We start from the raw sequence: 17776 nt of genomic DNA, 5'->3' as shown, positions 1-17776 counted from the left end.
GTCATTTCATGGCTTTTGGTACGAAAAATACTATTTCATGTGTCGGGGCCGAAAATGAGGGAGTTTTGAAATTTTTCTCTGGTTTACATGAAATTTTTTTTGAGTATCTGTTTTGGATGATTGATTTCAAAACAGATACACAAATAACTATTTTTAAAGTTGTCGATACTTGTGTGGCTAGCGAGAGATGATCGAAAACCGAAAACATGTAATTTTCTTATAGAAATTATCCGGCTACATGAAAAGTACAAGATCGCGTGAAAAAGTTATTTCTTACATGTACTTTCGGGGCAAATAGTGTTATATAGAGGGAAATATACCCACCACGAGTTACGAGCAGTTGAAAGTATGGGTAAAAGTTTGATTATTTCGGCGAAACTCTGACGGTTCCTGTGCATCCGGAAAGCAACAAAACCAGCAAAACAAATGTTTCCCCTAATTTCTACTGGCTTTAGCTTTCTAATGACACCACACCACAATGGCATGGATAGCGTATCGATGAATGTGGCAGTAGTGCAAATTTGAGGTGTGGTTCCTTTACTCGAAAAATTCAGTGCACAGAAAAAATTCTTATGAAGCCCACTGTTGGTAGCCGAAAGCTTAGAAATAAAATCAATTTAATAGTTATTTGTTCAACGAGGGAAGATAAATTGGAAATTGCATTTCTATTGTGTTGTTTGTGGCCAGAATTCACCCGAGAAAATGTAATTTCGAACTTTTCTTTCCGAGTTTTTCACAACCAAGGCTTCATAAATATTAGCGGAGGGGAGAAAAAGACTATTTTCTCGTCTGCCTTTAAAAAAAATGCAACATCCCAATGAATTAAAAAATGAATATTATTATTTCAGAAAATATGCGCGCCCATATGTCGTGTGAGACATTTTAAGCATTTGACATGGAATCGTATGGGTCTGTGTACTCGAATTTTTCAATTTTCCATAAATTTGCAAAAACAAAATTATAAATAGATATCATAATTTCAGCAAAGTTACCACATTATTCGAATAGGTCTGGCGGCGCATATAGTCCTCGTTTCAAGTGATGATGCATATCAAGTTGGTGATGTGTTGAATTCTTGGAAAATCATCAGTTGCTAGTAAGTCGTTGTAGCGGTAAAATCGTTAGAAAACCTTTACGCTTAGTATAATTTGCGTAAGGCAAAAAGTTTCAGTGACAATTTCTTGCACCTTTTTGATCCACAAAAACCGTAAAATGTCTGAAGAAGAAAGTACTAAAGAAAATGTGGAAAATGATAATGGATTGACAGATGTCGATTCGATAATCACCACATCGGGGGACGGAGTTTCCACTGCCATAGCTGGTAATGACTCTATCTTGCGATCGACATGAAAATATTATGAGGGAAAAAATAATCAAATCGATTCAGGTCATCCTACTGACTTTGTGGTAAACGCTTCCGATTGCAAGGGAAATGTAAAATGTGGTCTGTATGTTGCATTCGATGGACCTGAGAAACCGCAGATTGAATTTGAGCATTTAAAAGATGGAAATATATGTGTCACATATCTGCCTAGCGTTGCTGGAGAGTGAGTATTTGCAGTTTTTTTTTTCAATGAAAATTAAAGGAGTTTTAATTGGCCTTAAATGCTAAAATAACTTTGTGTAAAGTGCATTGACAATGATTTAGTGAAATTAGCGAAATAAGTAGTGAGGTAAATCCCAAACTTCTGGTTACACACGCGGAGGGTCTAAACACTGCTAAAAAATTTGTACCAACAATACCAAATCCATCAAAATTTCCCATGAATGAAAAAATTCCATTCAATGCAATCCTTTCAATTAAATACCAAAAATTCCATAATTTCCAAAAATCATGGATTACAGTCCAAGAAAAATAAGATGTCACCTATTCAACGTCTCTAAGCCAACTTGTTCCACATTATCTATATTCACGTTACTATACAACTACATTATGTGGATAAAGAGGATTTCGTATGTGGAACAAGTTTGACTATAGGTTTGTCCCAAGTAACTGTAAACACGAACTTTGACAACCCGAACAACGACAATTTCATCCATAGCAACGTCGCTTACGTGATATTTCATACAAATCGACCAATGTCGCCTACGCGATTTACACAGAGGTATTATTGAGGTTATGGTTATATGGATGAAATTTGACAATTCATATGGCCTTGGAACAAACCTATTACAGTGAACGACATCTCAAATGTCTTACTGTCATTTTTTTCAGAGAATGTCATTGTGAATTTGCAATGACACAATAAAATTCTCAGAAAAATTTGAGAGTGAGACATTTGAGATGTCGTTCACTGTACTTCTTATTTTTCTCGGACTGAAATAATTATTTATGACATCGAGTGCAAAGTGTTATGTTAGGCACTAGATTTGTGCTTAATAAAACACTTTGCACCAAAATTCATACAACGTTTTATGCAACAGAGGGCATCTAAAGTTCTCCACTTTCGAACATTATCATGATGATTTGCATAACATATTTTTTCCAAACTATTGTTGAAATATTGCGACTTCGTCACTTATTTCCAACATGTTTAAGAGTGTCCATCACTCACCTCCGGCTCGAGCTAAAAACCTCTAATTCGCTAAAAAATCATTTTAGCATGCGTTAGGAAAATAACTATTGTGTCACTGAGAATTGAAATACAAGGGATTTCTGCATCGATCACTCGATTAAAATGTCCATATTTACAAAACTAAGTGTTGATATGGAATTTGTACGAGTTATTACCACATTCGTTTTAGAAAATGCAAAGCAATCTGTTCGATCAAATTCAAATTCAGAGTGAATGTTTACAATGAAAATTATGATTTTTTCATGTGTCGGGCCGAAAATGAGAGAGTTTCGAGATTTTTCTCGAGCTTTCGACCCCTTACATGAAATTTTTTTTGTGTATCTGGTTTGGACGATTGATTTTAGGCACTTTCGCATGAAGTGATAATTAACCAAATTCTTCCTTTCCGAAAATTCGGAGTTCCTTAGGAAACGAACAATAGCGACATCTATTGTTCGTTTTCCGAAGGAATTCCGAATTTTCGGAAAGGAAGAATTTGGTTAATTGGGACAACTCGCGAAATTGCCTAAAATCAAACGTCCAAAACAGATACACTAATAACTATTGTACACTTGTCTATTTCAATTCTCGATTGGCAGAAAGTTTGACGTGTTACACGTGTTGACAACACGGTGTTGTAACTAGATTTATTCAGCACACAAACCAAGTTTTCCATACGAGCGGAGAGAGAAAATCAACATTAGAACATTTGTAACACAACATACTACTTCTCAACTCGCTACCGAAAGGTAGAACTTTTGTTGTATGCAACTCTGTAATGAATAACTATTCAGTCAACCTGAGAACCAGCGAAAAATATTTAAAAAGAAATATACGGGTGAAATAGTAACACCCACGGACGTGATAGAGGCAAAATCGTATTTAAGCTAATTATCAAATTGTTGTTTCATTCCGGTCAATATGATATATCAGAAATCGTGGTTTTTATCTAACCATCTGCACAGTTTCGACATTAATTGTCGCAAGAAAGAATAGTAGATTTCAACACATACCAATAGAAAGCGACTCATTACCATCTCGCTCAAAACTTGGTTTCCGCATTTTCTTTAGCGGCCAAACAAAATACGGTACTGTCTTGCTGGGATTTTGTTTTTGTTTCGACATGTGGGACGAGGACAAAATACAACCTTCTCACAAGGCTGAACAGAAAAATTCCCAGCAAGACAGTAATGTACTATTATCGTTCTCCGAAAATGTCTTTCTACGCCACGTCAAGTATTTAAATACATTTTTTGTTTGGAAAATAATTATACAAAAACAACAAAATTGTTTGAAAGGTGTGATGGTCAGAATTTATTGATATGAATTTAAAATCCACATTTTAAAATGAATTTGATTAATGGTCTGTTCCTCTTTTACGACATTTTTATTATTGCTTTTTAATATTACGGCTGTTGCTGTCTTTCTCGAATGATGTTAGTGGCTTCTGAAAAAAGGATTGGTGACATTTTTGTCTGTGGTGTGTACCTCTTAGGTGCTTTACCTTAACTGTGTTAATGTGAAATGAAAATACTTAACACTATTAAAGTGTTTTTCGCATAAATCTTCCACTAAACGACAGTTTTGTTGTCTTCAATTTGTATACCAGTCTTACATGACAACTCTAACATCTATTTAATGCTGTCAAAAATTACTAATTTAGAGACACAATTTGTTAACTGGTACAATCATTGTTAAGAGGAACCAAGCGATGAGTTTCGAAGCAAACAACTGCACCGGATCAGAGAAATTAATTTTTTTTTTGTATATTTAGTTTATTCAATCAAATTAAGTACACAATTAGTTTTTACATAAATATTTGAGGTTAAAATAAATTTACAGTCATCCAGACTTTTTCAAATTTATGTTCGAGATTTCTACATTTTGATTCGTGTTTGGACTCGATAATTCAGAGAGTAAAATTTTTTCTGTAAAATGAAATTTCAGTAGGCATATCACCTTATAGATTGAAAAAAGTATATAAAAACAATCAATATTCTTATTTTTTTGAAGGGGGGGGTGGGATTACTTAACCTAGAGATACAACTAATCTGTTGTTAACAAATCAAAGTAGAAAGAAACCAATAAATTCTTAATTTTCAATAATTATTATTGTCAATGGGAAATAAAATTTCAAGATGCGCGTGTGTCTAAAGACAACAGCTTAGAGTCAAGGCCTCTTATCAGCGAGTGAGGGGGTTTGTAAATACAGTTAGCGATTCTTTCGTTTGAAAAATTACCAAATTTACTGATAACAGTGTTATCATGTAAATAGGTCTTGCTAAGCACATTTTTAGCCAATTTGTATAAGTACACGTTGAGTCTTGGTACTTTCGCAATTCTGTGCAGTTCCTCAGTAGATATAAATTTATAATTCGTTCTTGACCTTCTGAAGTTTATTGCCATACGAAGGCATTTATTCTCAAAAACCTTCAGCCTTTTAATTAAGTACTTTGGTAAGGTATGCCAAACCGCCACAGCATAGGTGAGAACCGGTCTAAGTATAGTCACATAGATTTTAACCTTCACATCTTGTGAAATGCCATTATTCGCTTTCATGATAGGATACAGTTTATGCAGCCCAGTGTTTACCTTGAGTAACATTCTGTTCACATGTTCGTTATGCTTGAGGTTCGATTGAACATAATAACCCAGAAAACGGACGCTGTTCTTGAATGGGATTTTTGTGCCATTCATTAAAATAGCACACGAGTTTTCACGGACAATACGCGAACGGTTTGATCTCTGAATGAAGAGTGCTTCCGATTTTTGCACATTCACTTTAATTTTCCAGGTTTGGTAATATCTATGCAACTTATCGAGGTGGCTTTGTACATTTGATCTTGCTCTACTATGCGACAATCGAGTTGAGAAAATGCTCGTATCGTCTGCAAAGACTGTTAGAGTTGTGTTCATATGCGTCGGGAGGTCTGTCATAAATATAATAAAGAGTAAAGGACCTAATATAGATCCTTGTGGAACCCCATCATTCACAGATACTGAGTCAGGCAGCTGGTCTCCCAACTTAACTCTAAAGCTCCGTTCTTTGAGATAGGAAAACACAATTCTGATGAGATAATTTGGGAAGTTCATCTTCATCAATTTATATATGAGTCCCTCAATCCACATCGTGTCGAAAGCCTTCTCTATGTCCAGGAATGCTGCTATTGTCACTTTGAGATCGTTAAAACCAATGGTTGCTTCTTCGAATAACCTTATGAGAGCATGTATGGTGGAGTGCTTGCTCCTAAAGCCGAATTGGCTGTTGGGTAATAGATCATTTTCATCACAGTATTCTAGCATTCTAACATAGAGACCTTTTTCTAGGATTTTACTCAGGCCATTTAAGAGACTGATGGGTCTAAAATTCTTTGCCTCATTTGCCGGTTTACCCGGCTTCGGAATCGGTACAACGTGGGCTGTCTTCCATGAACTGGGGTAGTATCCCAAACTCAGAATACAATTAAACAACTTAGCCAGAAGTACATGTGCTGAAACAGGAAGTTTCTTCAGGACAACGTTCGGAATAGCATCAGGTCCACTAGACTTTTTGTTTTTAATACCTTTAAGAATACGGCTGATTTCATCAGCGTCTGTCAATCGAGGTTCAAATAAATTTTGCGCGACCAACTGAGAGAACGAATTCACCTCAGACAACACGACTACATCAAAATCAGGATCACCCATTTCTCTATTCTGTCGGTGAACGTCGCCATATACTTTAGCAATGGCGTTAGCTTTATCGAATGGATTACTAATTAGAGAGCCATCACTTGCCTTCAGTTCGGGCACCGTCTTTCTATTATCACCCAAAAGTTAATTGATATTTTTGAACATTTTACTGTCTGGTCTGATTTGCTTCAGCTTATTCATAAGCATATGGGAGTCCCTCGCATCAATACTAGCCCTTATGTACTTGTTCAAACGATCAATTTCAAATTTCAACCCGGCATCATTAAGTTTTCGCCGAAAATATGCGCTCCTCAATCTTTTCTTCTCTGCAATGCAGTCCCTCAAATGTCGTGAGAAATGGTTCTTTCCAGTAAAACACTTCTTAGGCACAGACTCATCCATTGCAATTCCAATCACTTCAGTCAAATGCTCAACGCAACAATCAATGTCATTGGAATCAATCAATGTACCCAATTTTAGTCCATCGTCAACTACTTCCATGAATCTAGCCCAATCTGCTTTATTGTACATAAATTGTTTAACGGGGGCCTCGTATGATAAGTCATCATCAATGTTCAAAATGTATTGAACGGGGCAATGGTCAGGGTTGAGAGAAATTAATGGTGGCGTCTTTCGACTGGAATAGAATGAATTGGTTCCGCCGTCTATTATTTCTCTGCGCTAACTATTTGTCTTTTGCTTCTTCGATCCTAAATATATTTTTTTTGAAATTTTGGGTCATTTCTTCTTTGTTAATTTTGATATACACGAGTGGTAAATTGTAACAACAATTTTGGTATAAGAATAACAAAACTTGTTGCAGGTACACTCTGACGGTGAAATATAACGGCAGACATGTTCGCGGCAGTCCGTTCAATACAGTCGTTATTTGTCATGGCGTCCCATGCGTTAAGTCGGTAAGCCGGAAACGGAACATTGTAAGGAAGATCAAACTTACCGGACTGCAAGTAGTACCCGTTAATGAAAAAGCTGAACTCTATCTTGATATATCACATGCTGAAATGAATTGTAAGAATCTTTTCCATTTGAAAAATCATTTTTTTTATTGGTTGAATTGAATAATAAAGTTGACGGTGAGCTAATGGTTGACATTACCGGCCCGATGCTTCCACACTACACAACTGCGGAGAACAGTAAAGGAATCGTTACATTGGCGTATAAACCAACGAAAAAAGGCGAATATGAATTTACGCTCAGATTCCATGGTGAACACGTACCCAACTCTCCATACACTGTTATAGTCGAATAATAAACATTTTACGTCATTGTGATGTGTAAAATAAATAGTATTTTCTAGGTGGAGTGGGTAGAGTGTTTTACTTCGTTTTAACGGAATTGTCGAATGTATACGCAGCTGTCAAAACAAACTTAGTGTTCATCCAATAGTGCTACTTTTTAATTGATTTTTTTGGCTTTTAAATAAGATTTATGATTGCAATCCAGCTCGCTCAAACTTATTTCGAATCGAAAAATGTATTAAAAATCATCACGTTTAACTGTTCGAAAACTGTTCCAAATTTCTGAACTGAAACACCGTATGTGACAATTTCGATCTGAAAAAGTAAACGAAAAGTGACTAAGAACTCACAGCATCACTGGTAGAATAGTACATTACTATATCAGTGAAGTAATTTGATATCTCGTATTTAGATGAGTAAATGTATCCGAGGGCTTCAGCCCGAGGTACTTTTACTCATCGTGATACTAGATATCAAATTATTTCACGTGTAAAGTATGGCGTTTTACTTTACGAGGGAGGGAAAGGGTCTTCACTAGTGAGGGAATGGCCATATTACCTCACTAGTAAAGTAAAAGTTTTTATTGGGTGATCAAATAGTTTGGAGATTTTAGTCTTTTTCGGTTCAGCTAACAGTCCAAACGGACTGAATAGACCATTTTTGACATGGGTGACCAAATTTAGAAACAAATATCGTGCAATGCCGAGGTCCTCTGTCTATGAGGACCATAAACCAGGCAAAATTCATTTTCCCTTCGCTTCCATTGCATTTGATGTACGGTATCACTGTCTTCAAGATTCGCAGAATTCTGCAGAGTCTTCGAAACATGTTTCGGATCGGAGTGTTTCGATTTGTATGACTTGGTACAATTTTATTTGGTTATTTTTGGAACCTTCTACTGTATACTTTGTATTTGGTTGTTGTAGAACTCTGAGAGTATCTCACATTCACATTGTGATCAGCCACGAAACTGGAGACATAGAATTTTTACAGTTAAAAAAATCGATTCTTCATGTTTTAGCCAAAAATCCAAAGGTGTTTCTTCGTACGGTTAATAAGTTACTGTTACACAAAAAATTTAAGAGGATGCTGACCTATTTTTCTATGCAATAGTAAAGTTGTACGACTCAATTGTCTACACTAAAATCTTATCAAGCGATTTTAAATAGAATTTTTTTCTAAAAGATGTAAATAAAAAATGTAGTTTTGTTTCTGATTTCCCGCATCTCCTAGGTACGAACCCATTAAATCTCTGATCTTTGAAGGTTATGAAATGCAACGCTTTTTAGTCACTGTGGATATTCCAAAAGAGGGCAGGGTAATCTGGACATTGTTTGAGTGAGAAACACAAAAAATAACGAGGATCGCTACCTTGCCATTACCGGACCCTGTTGTGAAGAAGTACATTGTGTTGAAAGCACTGAATCTTCAATACTATTGAATCAATACTGACTGAGGAGTCAGATGCCACAACATTTGAAAAGCCTCCAAATCAACACCATCACCGTCAGAAACATATAGCATATAGAGCTTGCAAAAAATCGAGAATACATGAACTTCTATGTCCAATAATAGGCTCTGCCACAAATGATGCAGAGTTGATGTCGTTTGATATCATCGAAAAGTCCATAGACATGGAACAGATGTCAGATTGCTGTGTGTCCTCACAAGGCTACGTTAAGACCGCATATGATGACGACATAACGGATATAGAAGTGACTTTCGTCGCGGACGAACAATCATCCACCGATCCGTTTGTTAAACGGAGCAACAATCTGTAATGTTACAGTTTGTAAAGGGGATCAACAGTCTGTAATGATGTAGTTGGTAAAATCGATGAACAGTCTCTAATGTTACATTTTACACTAGGGTGGGTCGTATTTTCATTTTGTTTTTATTTTAAAAGGCCTGGCCCCAGGCTGTACTCAGAATTGACCAAGGAATGCGAAACAGCAAAAAAATTTTTTTTAAATTCATTTTTCCCTTGCCTAGGCTGATTTTTGATTTTTGGGGTAGTAGCATGAAATTGCACACAATGTTGACAGATATCTCGGGCAGTTGGGAACAGAAGAAATTGCTGCTAACTGTAGTGAATAGCTGAGGAGTCCAGCTATGAAATACCATAAGAACGTTGTTGTTCTTCGCCTTCACTCGGGCAGGGTAACTCTGTCAGTGTTCCCAACTAAGACTTTTCAACCAAAAATTTCAACTGTATTTGCAAACAAAATCGGCAAATGACGACATAATACATCGTGTGAGGTATGTCTGAACAGGTAATCTCATAGAGAATCCATTGCAGAGACGTTTTATGATTACAAGTTGAAAAAACTCATAGGAGCTCTGTTTTTGAAGCCAAAAGTTGGCAATTTTTTGTTAGAATGAAAAAGTTAAGTTGCATTTTTTAAATGAGATAAAGGGTTGCGTACTTTACAAATTGTCGAATAATTCTAATTTTTTCGTTGTCATTTTTTTGCCACTGTCGCCATGGTCTGATGAGATGTGGTATTTTTGAACAGCAATATTAGATGCGAAGCATCGAAAGGTGCTCATATCATCTCACAGATCGAAACAGTGATGCAAACGCTTCGCTTTTAATTTTTTGACTGAACGAATTTTCTTTGTTTTGATATAAGTAACAAACCAACAATCTTCCCAACAATAGACAAATGTATGGGTTCCGTGCGAAGAATTATAAAGAAAAAAGATGTCGTCGTCTACGTTAGTATGTAATGTAGGCAAATGCAACCTGTTCTACTTTTACTTTAGAAGATATTTTCAGTTATTTCGAATTTTTCAAATTAGTAAACGCGAATAGCAATAATATTGAATATTTGCAGATGACTGCGAATAGTCACTTTTCAAAAGAATGACAATTTGCGGCCTTTTAATAGCAGTTGATGAATCTGTACCTTCGTTTTTTTTATTATTGTTTTCTAAACAAAACGAATTGCCTGTAGCTGAAAATCTTTCCTCTATTTTTAATTTCATCCATTTAAACGTTTACTCTTGAATCTTGTACATTTTTCTCGTACTAATACAGCCCTGTCACAGATGTTTCTTTAGAATATTGTTAGTTCGGCTCTCTCTTCTGCTCTCCTAAAATTATCGATCAATACAGCGGTCCTGGTGTGCTCTTTTTCTTTAGAATCATGCTCATGCCATTCGATAACTTTCTACTGCAGAAGCTAAACGGACTTTGAACACCCAACGGATCGTCTTATTTTCATAGAATTCGAATTAACTTTTGAGAATGTCCACACTAAATGATCTGCCTGTCGAATTGCTGTCTCAAATTTTCAAGCATCTTCCGCTTACAGATCTTGATAACTGCAGATTGGTAAGTTGATAGAAAGAGAGATTCTTTTATCCGGCCACTGAAGCTAAAAAGTGTTTTGAATTGTCAAAACGTTAAAACCTTCACGATGTTTATTATCAGGTCTGTCGACAGTTCATGTTGATTTGTGATGCAATTCCAATCACGGACCTAATCTTTTGGAACATCTCATCGTCATATGGCAGCCGTAAAGACTATTGGCAATTTACCAACGAACAATTCAGTTACTCGAATTTAATCGATTTTCATTATGAAAAAAAGACTGGTCATCGGTGGACATTCAGATTGGCTAAGCTCAAACAACTTTATTATCACGGTGGAGTGGAGAATCCTTGTTTTTGGAATCGATTGAACGACCTACATCAACTTGTTCACTTACGATTGGAGATGAATGAATTTTACTTTAATGCGCTTAGAATCATTCAACTGAATCTACCGAATTTGGAGCGATTGGAGATTGGTGAAGGCTATTCAGAGCAGTGTGAACTTCACTTGAATACGCCCAAGCTTTCCATGCTCACGTGCAGCGAATTCGAGGCAATTCGTATCGCCGATCCAACCACCATTGAACATCTTGAACTGGTTCGATACACCGAAACTGCTGACCAACTGGTGAATCTTAAATATTTGAAGGTTAATTGGAAGACTATTCGACACCGTAAAATTTGGTCAATATTTGGCGAACTACAAACGCTGGTCTGCAATTCGTTTGATGATGATGGTCCGGATGATTTTGATGCATCCATGGAAGCCATACGGAATCTATTACTTATAAAGAAACCCCACCAGAAAATCTACTTTCAATCGGTCGAATTGGTCTATCGGAGCACGATCAACGAATACGAAGCGTCGAAAAACATTTTAGCTTTTCAGATCAGCAATTATGGCTCGTTGTGCGCCAACATATCGCATCACGGTCCACTCGATTACAATGAACTGATGCGATTGACGAATGGTAATCTACCGGTCGACTTTTTCCAGAAATACTTTAACGTTCGATCCGTCAAAGTTGTGGGTGAGGTAAACAAACCGGAACATCTGTTGTGGTTTCTCAAACGTTTCGAGTATTTGAATCGTCTCGAAATCGACTCATCTTCCGTAAGTCAAGAGGTCTACAATCAGCTACATTCAATTGGTCAACTAACGCGAATAATTGTAAAAAATAATGCGTCCATTACCAACCATGACGTCTTGTTAAAGCTTCGACTGTTAAAAGAGTTTTCAACCGACCAAAATGGTGCACATTTTTTGGATTTGGCTCTTGCACTATTCACAAGACACGACTTCTTTGCCAAAATTAGTTTCAATGTGCGAAGCGAACACATTTGGATGCAAAAAGTTTGGCATTGTAGAATGTATCAATTCACAAGACTATTGCCCGGACAGAAGGGAACGGAAAATGGCGGATTCGAACTGTTGAAATGTCCAAGAAGTCTAATGGGCTTGGATGATCTCGAACATGTATTGAAAAAGTACAAAGTCTACTTATCGACGGGTAATTTTACCTATCGTAAAGACCTTACGTAGATTGATCTTTTTTTTAAGTTTTCACATATTGCGTGAACTCAAATCGTAAATTTCATAAACTTAAAAGAAATCGTCAAAGCTTTACCCTTTTTATATTCGGATGGCAACATTTCATTTTTTTTTTAAATTCCAACATTAAATTACATGAAAAAATTGCACTGCGTAGCTTATGCAATATGCGTTACAATTCAAAGGAGCTACAACTGTTAAATGTAAACAGTTGAATAAAAAAACAGTACAGCGAACTAGATAATGAGGACACCCAGCCAAAGAAGAACTAATGCTGTAATCAGCATTTGATGTTCAATAGAAGATTGTTTTTTAATCTTTCAAATGGATGTCGAGTATACTGGGTCTTAAGGCAACTTTTGCTGAAAGGCAGTGTTAATAATAGCATTTGATCACAATGAATGTTCAAAAAATCCGAAATTTTGTTCTTCTAGTACTTCAAATGTTATTAGTAATCCATCGAATGGAATATGAAATCTATTTAGAGAGTAGATATTTAAGCTTTTGCTATTATTATTTTCTTCAAAATCGAAATTTTGAAATTGAATTTTTTGTAATATTTCTCATAGAAATGAAATTATAAACATCAAAGAATTGTTAACAATAAACATTTTTGAATAAAATGGCATTGGAAACCATGAATTGAAATTATAAAATTTTTATTAACGAAAAGTAATGGCTAATATGTCTGCGATTACAAGTTTATCCGAACATTCTACGGGGAAACTAAACACACCTAAAAGAAAATTCTGAAAATTTCACAGCAAAATAGGTAAGGTATGACTTATAACGTTATTCCTTGGCAGTAAATAATTTAGAGTGTTATGGATGCAGGAATTAGCTAATGAGTCCCATTTTGAGGTCTTAAATAGGAAATGCAAAATGGTTTGAAAGACCTCAAAACAGGCCGCAGATAGTCTCGAGCTACCCTTCGTTGCTGGTGGAAGATCTCCGAAGGTGGAAAAAGGGTGTTTTTTAGACTCACTTTATGGCCGCTAAATAGGAGCGAAGTAGGTGTGAGTGGGCTCGTTGGAAAGCTGAGGTCAAGTGCTTTCGGTCATGCCTAGTTTGAGAACATCCATTGATCTATGTTGTAAAAATGTACAAATTATAGACGGAAAATTCTTAGCAATAGTAACATCATTCACCGAAAGTCCTGTTCTGGATATACACAACGGTCATCAGACCAATCTTAGTGTATGCTTCATTTTTATGGAACATCAAATGTGAGCTTAAATATATACAAGAACAACTAACTAAAGGAAAGCTTGCTTAGCGATAACAAGCCAATGGAAATCAACTCCAACGGCTACAAGGCACTACTGAACCTCCCTCCATTGCATATTTATATTCAGACAGAATCATTAGCAGCTCTAGAAGCCTCCCAGTGCCACTAGACCTAAATTTGTTTACGGAAGGCTCGTTAATTAACGAATCAGCGGGTGCCGGCCTTTATTATGAGAGAAACTACTCTGTCACTTCTCTGTCGCTCGGTAAGTGCTTCTCTATTTACATGGCGGAGATGAGAGCTGTTATAGAAGCATACTACTTCTTTAAGACACATTGTACACACTATACACTATACACACTATACAGATAGCCAAGCAGCCTTAAAAGCATTACTTTCGCCTGTGATAAAACCTGCTATCACTCTCGAATTCTGGAACTTACTAAATAAGTTAGCTGAGAGAAACACAGTAAAACTAATATGGGTTACAGGACCCTCTGGAATTAAAGGAAATGAGGAAGCGGACATTCTAGCGAAAAATGGTGCACAAACAGATTTCATAGGTCCCGAACCTGTAATGTGGAGTAATGTCCATACAATTGTATTAGACAAAAAATTACATCACTCCGTAACATCAAATTCATTAAGTTCTGGGCAGATAAGCTGTAGACAAGCCAAAAATTGCATAAAAATCAGCAGAAACAACTCCAAGTTTTTATTAAACATCAGTAGGACGAGACTCAAAAACTATACAGCGGTAATGACAAGACACTTTGGCTTTAACAATCATCTAACCACTATCGGCAGACGCGCGGATGATCTCTGCGAACAATGCAGCGATCCTAAGGACACAGGCGAGCACTACTTGTGCTACTGTCCTGCTTTCATAACCGCAAGGAGAAAATATTTGGGCGGATTCACTGTTAGGTATCATCTAATTAAATCTTTACAACCAAACGACATCAGTAGTACAGGAAGATTCGTCGAAACAACATAGTGCTGCAAAAAACGCACAATGGGCCCGATGGTGGCCTCCGTGCATGTCCTACTAGGACAGCTATTTTAATAAAAATAATAATAAAAAAAAAATCATTCAACCCCCAATATTATTGTTTAGTCCTGTTTTTAATCCCTGAAGGAATTACATTTTTTTAATTTTTAGCGAAGATTAAAAATCTAATCCAGAAAGAATAACTTTTTGAAAGTAATCCACTCGGACCTAAAAATTGAAATTCCACATTTTTATCTGTATAGAAGACCTTACCAGAGTTTCTCTATTATTTTGTCATTATTGTCGATAACGACTTATCAATCGAATTCGAACCATATGACTGCAAGTTGCAAAAGATTACAGAAACCCATGATGAACGTGATGTAATAAAAACGCGACAACGTTACATTAAAATACGTTTAACTTTAATTTCTTGAATAAATTATCATTACTGTTCAAGATACAATGAATATGACAATTTCCTTAATATTACAAGATAATAATTTGGGTTAAAATTGTAATGATTTTTATGTTTCAAAGATTTTAAAAACTAACGAATGAATGAATGTGTTTCCTTCTTCATTTCTTTTTTTGTTGCTCTTTTTTTATAAGATTTCTTTTGTTGTTGGTTGGTATAGATAACACGAAAAATTCACAATTTTTTTTTTTTAAGATTTAGTTCTCAGGTTTAGTTTAAGTACTAAATCTATTGTCACAAAATTATTATCTATAATGCACACACACATAATTAACTATCGATTTTTTAAAATATTTTTTGTTGTTTTGTTTAATCCACAAATGTTCCTCTTAACACTATTTACTAATTCATTTTATGTTGGTACGTAATTCTCTTCTTTCTTTTAGATTCATTTGTTTAAAAAAAAAACAACAAAATGTTTTCCTTTTCTAATTTTTGTTATTATTTGCACCAAACGGAAAAGTTCCGGCCGTGGTTTCGTTTAAGTTTTTCCGATTTTTTGTTTTTTTTTTGTGAGATTTTCTCATTTGATTTTTTTGTTTAGTTTTAATATATTTAACTAAATTGTTGTATTTTGAATAGAAATAGACAGAGTGTTCGATAGATGAATGCACTAAGTAAGTACGTTGATGAATTCTCGACAATATTGAACTAACAATTAAAACAAGATCCGTTTTCCCAATGTTTTGTTCTTGGTTTCCCGCATCGAAGGAATTTAATTTTAGTCAAAAACGTCAAACAAGTAACCCTTCCAAATCGGACGAATGACGGAAGTAAAACGTGGAACTACTTTATAGTGAGTTCAACTTGACCCTTTTAAAAACGACATAAGTGTCGCAACAAATTCATCAAATTTGCTACTTCATTTGAGTAAAGTCTTAGTGCTGGGATACAAATCTATGAAGTCAATATTTGCATCATATGCTATTCAAGAGATCATCATCTCATCCATTTCTTTCAGGTTCGAAAGTCACAATTTGGAATGAAAGGTGGGCGAACACTTGGAAGCATAGAAAGTCATTAAGGAAAAAACACTTCCTGAGCTTTTTAAAATAATTAGGAAGTTGGTTTTCTTAGTAACCTGCACAAATCCAAGTGTCAACTCACTTTCTATTTTAACATTTATAACTTATTAAAAGGCTCCGAGCGTTCAGTTTAGACACACTACCAAAAATAGAAGAAAAATTGGCCGTATTTAGGTATGCCAGACCAAGGCATGAACACATGAACTCACGTCTCGAATACTTAATTTGGACCTTAATTATCATGAATTTGGTTTCACATTTAGTAAATTACTTGATTAAAACAATGACTTTTACTTCTGCAAGGCAAAACAAAAATTTCAAGATTTTCAACACTTTCTGTTAATTCAACAACCGTGACAGTGACACACAAGCAGCTATGTTTAAACGACTCATTACACTATTTACAATGAAAATTTGGTCGCACTTCTTCGAAATTAGGTTTTATTTTGATGAAATTAATTAAAAACACAATTTTTCTAACACGACGGCCATTTTGTTTTCACTATATTTGTATGGTGGTCGACTGCCACTTCTATTGTCATGAAGGATAACCACAATGATATTAAGACTAATCACAAGCGTTACATTCGAATGTAACGAGATGGCGACATAGTATATGGTTTGTACGAAAACTGAAGACTCGGAACCTCTTAACGAGCCACCAAGTACTAACACATCAAGACGAATTGCATCTATCTACCGCTCTGAAAATAGAAATATTTTATTTGCTACTTGAAGAACGTGAACCTTTGATTCGTAAAGATTTTCACAAAGGTAAATTCTGATGTAGTACGAAAGAATTGACTAATGATAAAAGATGCGACAGACATTGTTTATATGAGAAGAAGTTATCTGAAGTTATCTGAATAAAAATTCTATTTTTTTTTTCTTTAATTGTATTACATTCTACAAAAGACATTGTGTTATTTTCCTCTCGTTTTCTCGTTGAATTAATTTCCAATTATTCACAACTCAACGCACATTATCTATTAATGGTTTAGTGATTGAGTCCCATGTAGTATATATTATTAGTCTAAAATTAAACTCATTAATAATATTAGTTTACAGTGTTTTTTTTCGTTCTTTTGTACAGATGGAGAAAATATATTATTTCAATTAAACAAATAAAAAAAATCTGCATTTTGCATAATGTATAATTAACCACAGTCACTACATTTAAAAAAAACACACACTCTAAACCAAGAATTTTATAATTTTTATAATTTCTTTTTTTAATTCTATTTTAATTCAAATATGATCCGGAAATTATTTCACATTTCCGTTCCATTCCATTTCTACATAAATATAAATTTCCATTTGAATTTCATTTATGCCCCCGGACACAATTTTCTTTTTCCATTTTTTATTTACAAATTTCTTTGATTTTGATTCTTAATTGTTTATCGATATGACCGAATGTTGTTGGTCGATACTTCATGGGCAGAAAATAAATATTTAATGCCAACGGTATCCCTATACTGGTACGCACTTTTTGAAAGATATTGAAAATCTGCAGCGGACGAAGTGTTAGTTGATGTTAGCAAAGGTTCTATTCTCAAAGATAATATCAAATACAGTCAGAAGCAGTGACATTTCAGCATGAATTTGCTTCAGCGGTTTTTCAGCTGATCCACGCAAACAATCAAAACTGTTTTTCACGTCTTCATACGGTTTTACCACTATCACGCGCGTGAATTT

The 17776-nt window shown here is 35.2% G+C and overlaps 2 protein-coding genes across 2 annotated transcripts; both read left to right on the top strand.

Annotated features, from left to right (window-relative positions):
* Nucleotides 1-1063: 1063 nt before the first annotated feature.
* Nucleotides 1064-7682, top strand: LOC119086041 (filamin-A-like). Its single transcript, XM_037196615.1, has 4 exons — nucleotides 1064-1321; nucleotides 1388-1547; nucleotides 7051-7256; nucleotides 7316-7682. Exons 1-4 carry the CDS (start codon nucleotides 1213-1215, stop codon nucleotides 7495-7497), a joined length of 657 nt encoding a protein of 218 aa, XP_037052510.1. The 5' UTR covers nucleotides 1064-1212; the 3' UTR covers nucleotides 7498-7682.
* A 2923-nt stretch (nucleotides 7683-10605) lies between these two features.
* LOC119086038 lies at nucleotides 10606-12959 on the top strand. Its single transcript, XM_037196612.1, has 2 exons — nucleotides 10606-10823; nucleotides 10923-12959. The coding sequence occupies exons 1-2, from the start codon at nucleotides 10737-10739 to the stop codon at nucleotides 12345-12347; spliced, it is 1512 nt and encodes a 503-aa protein (XP_037052507.1). The 5' UTR covers nucleotides 10606-10736; the 3' UTR covers nucleotides 12348-12959.
* The last annotated feature ends 4817 nt before the right edge of the window (nucleotides 12960-17776 follow it).

This window comes from Bradysia coprophila, chromosome IV (genome assembly GCF_014529535.1).
Source record: "Bradysia coprophila strain Holo2 chromosome IV, BU_Bcop_v1, whole genome shotgun sequence".
In the NCBI taxonomy this organism is placed as follows: domain Eukaryota; kingdom Metazoa; phylum Arthropoda; class Insecta; order Diptera; family Sciaridae; genus Bradysia; species Bradysia coprophila.
This window is presented reverse-complemented; position numbering and strand designations above follow the sequence as displayed.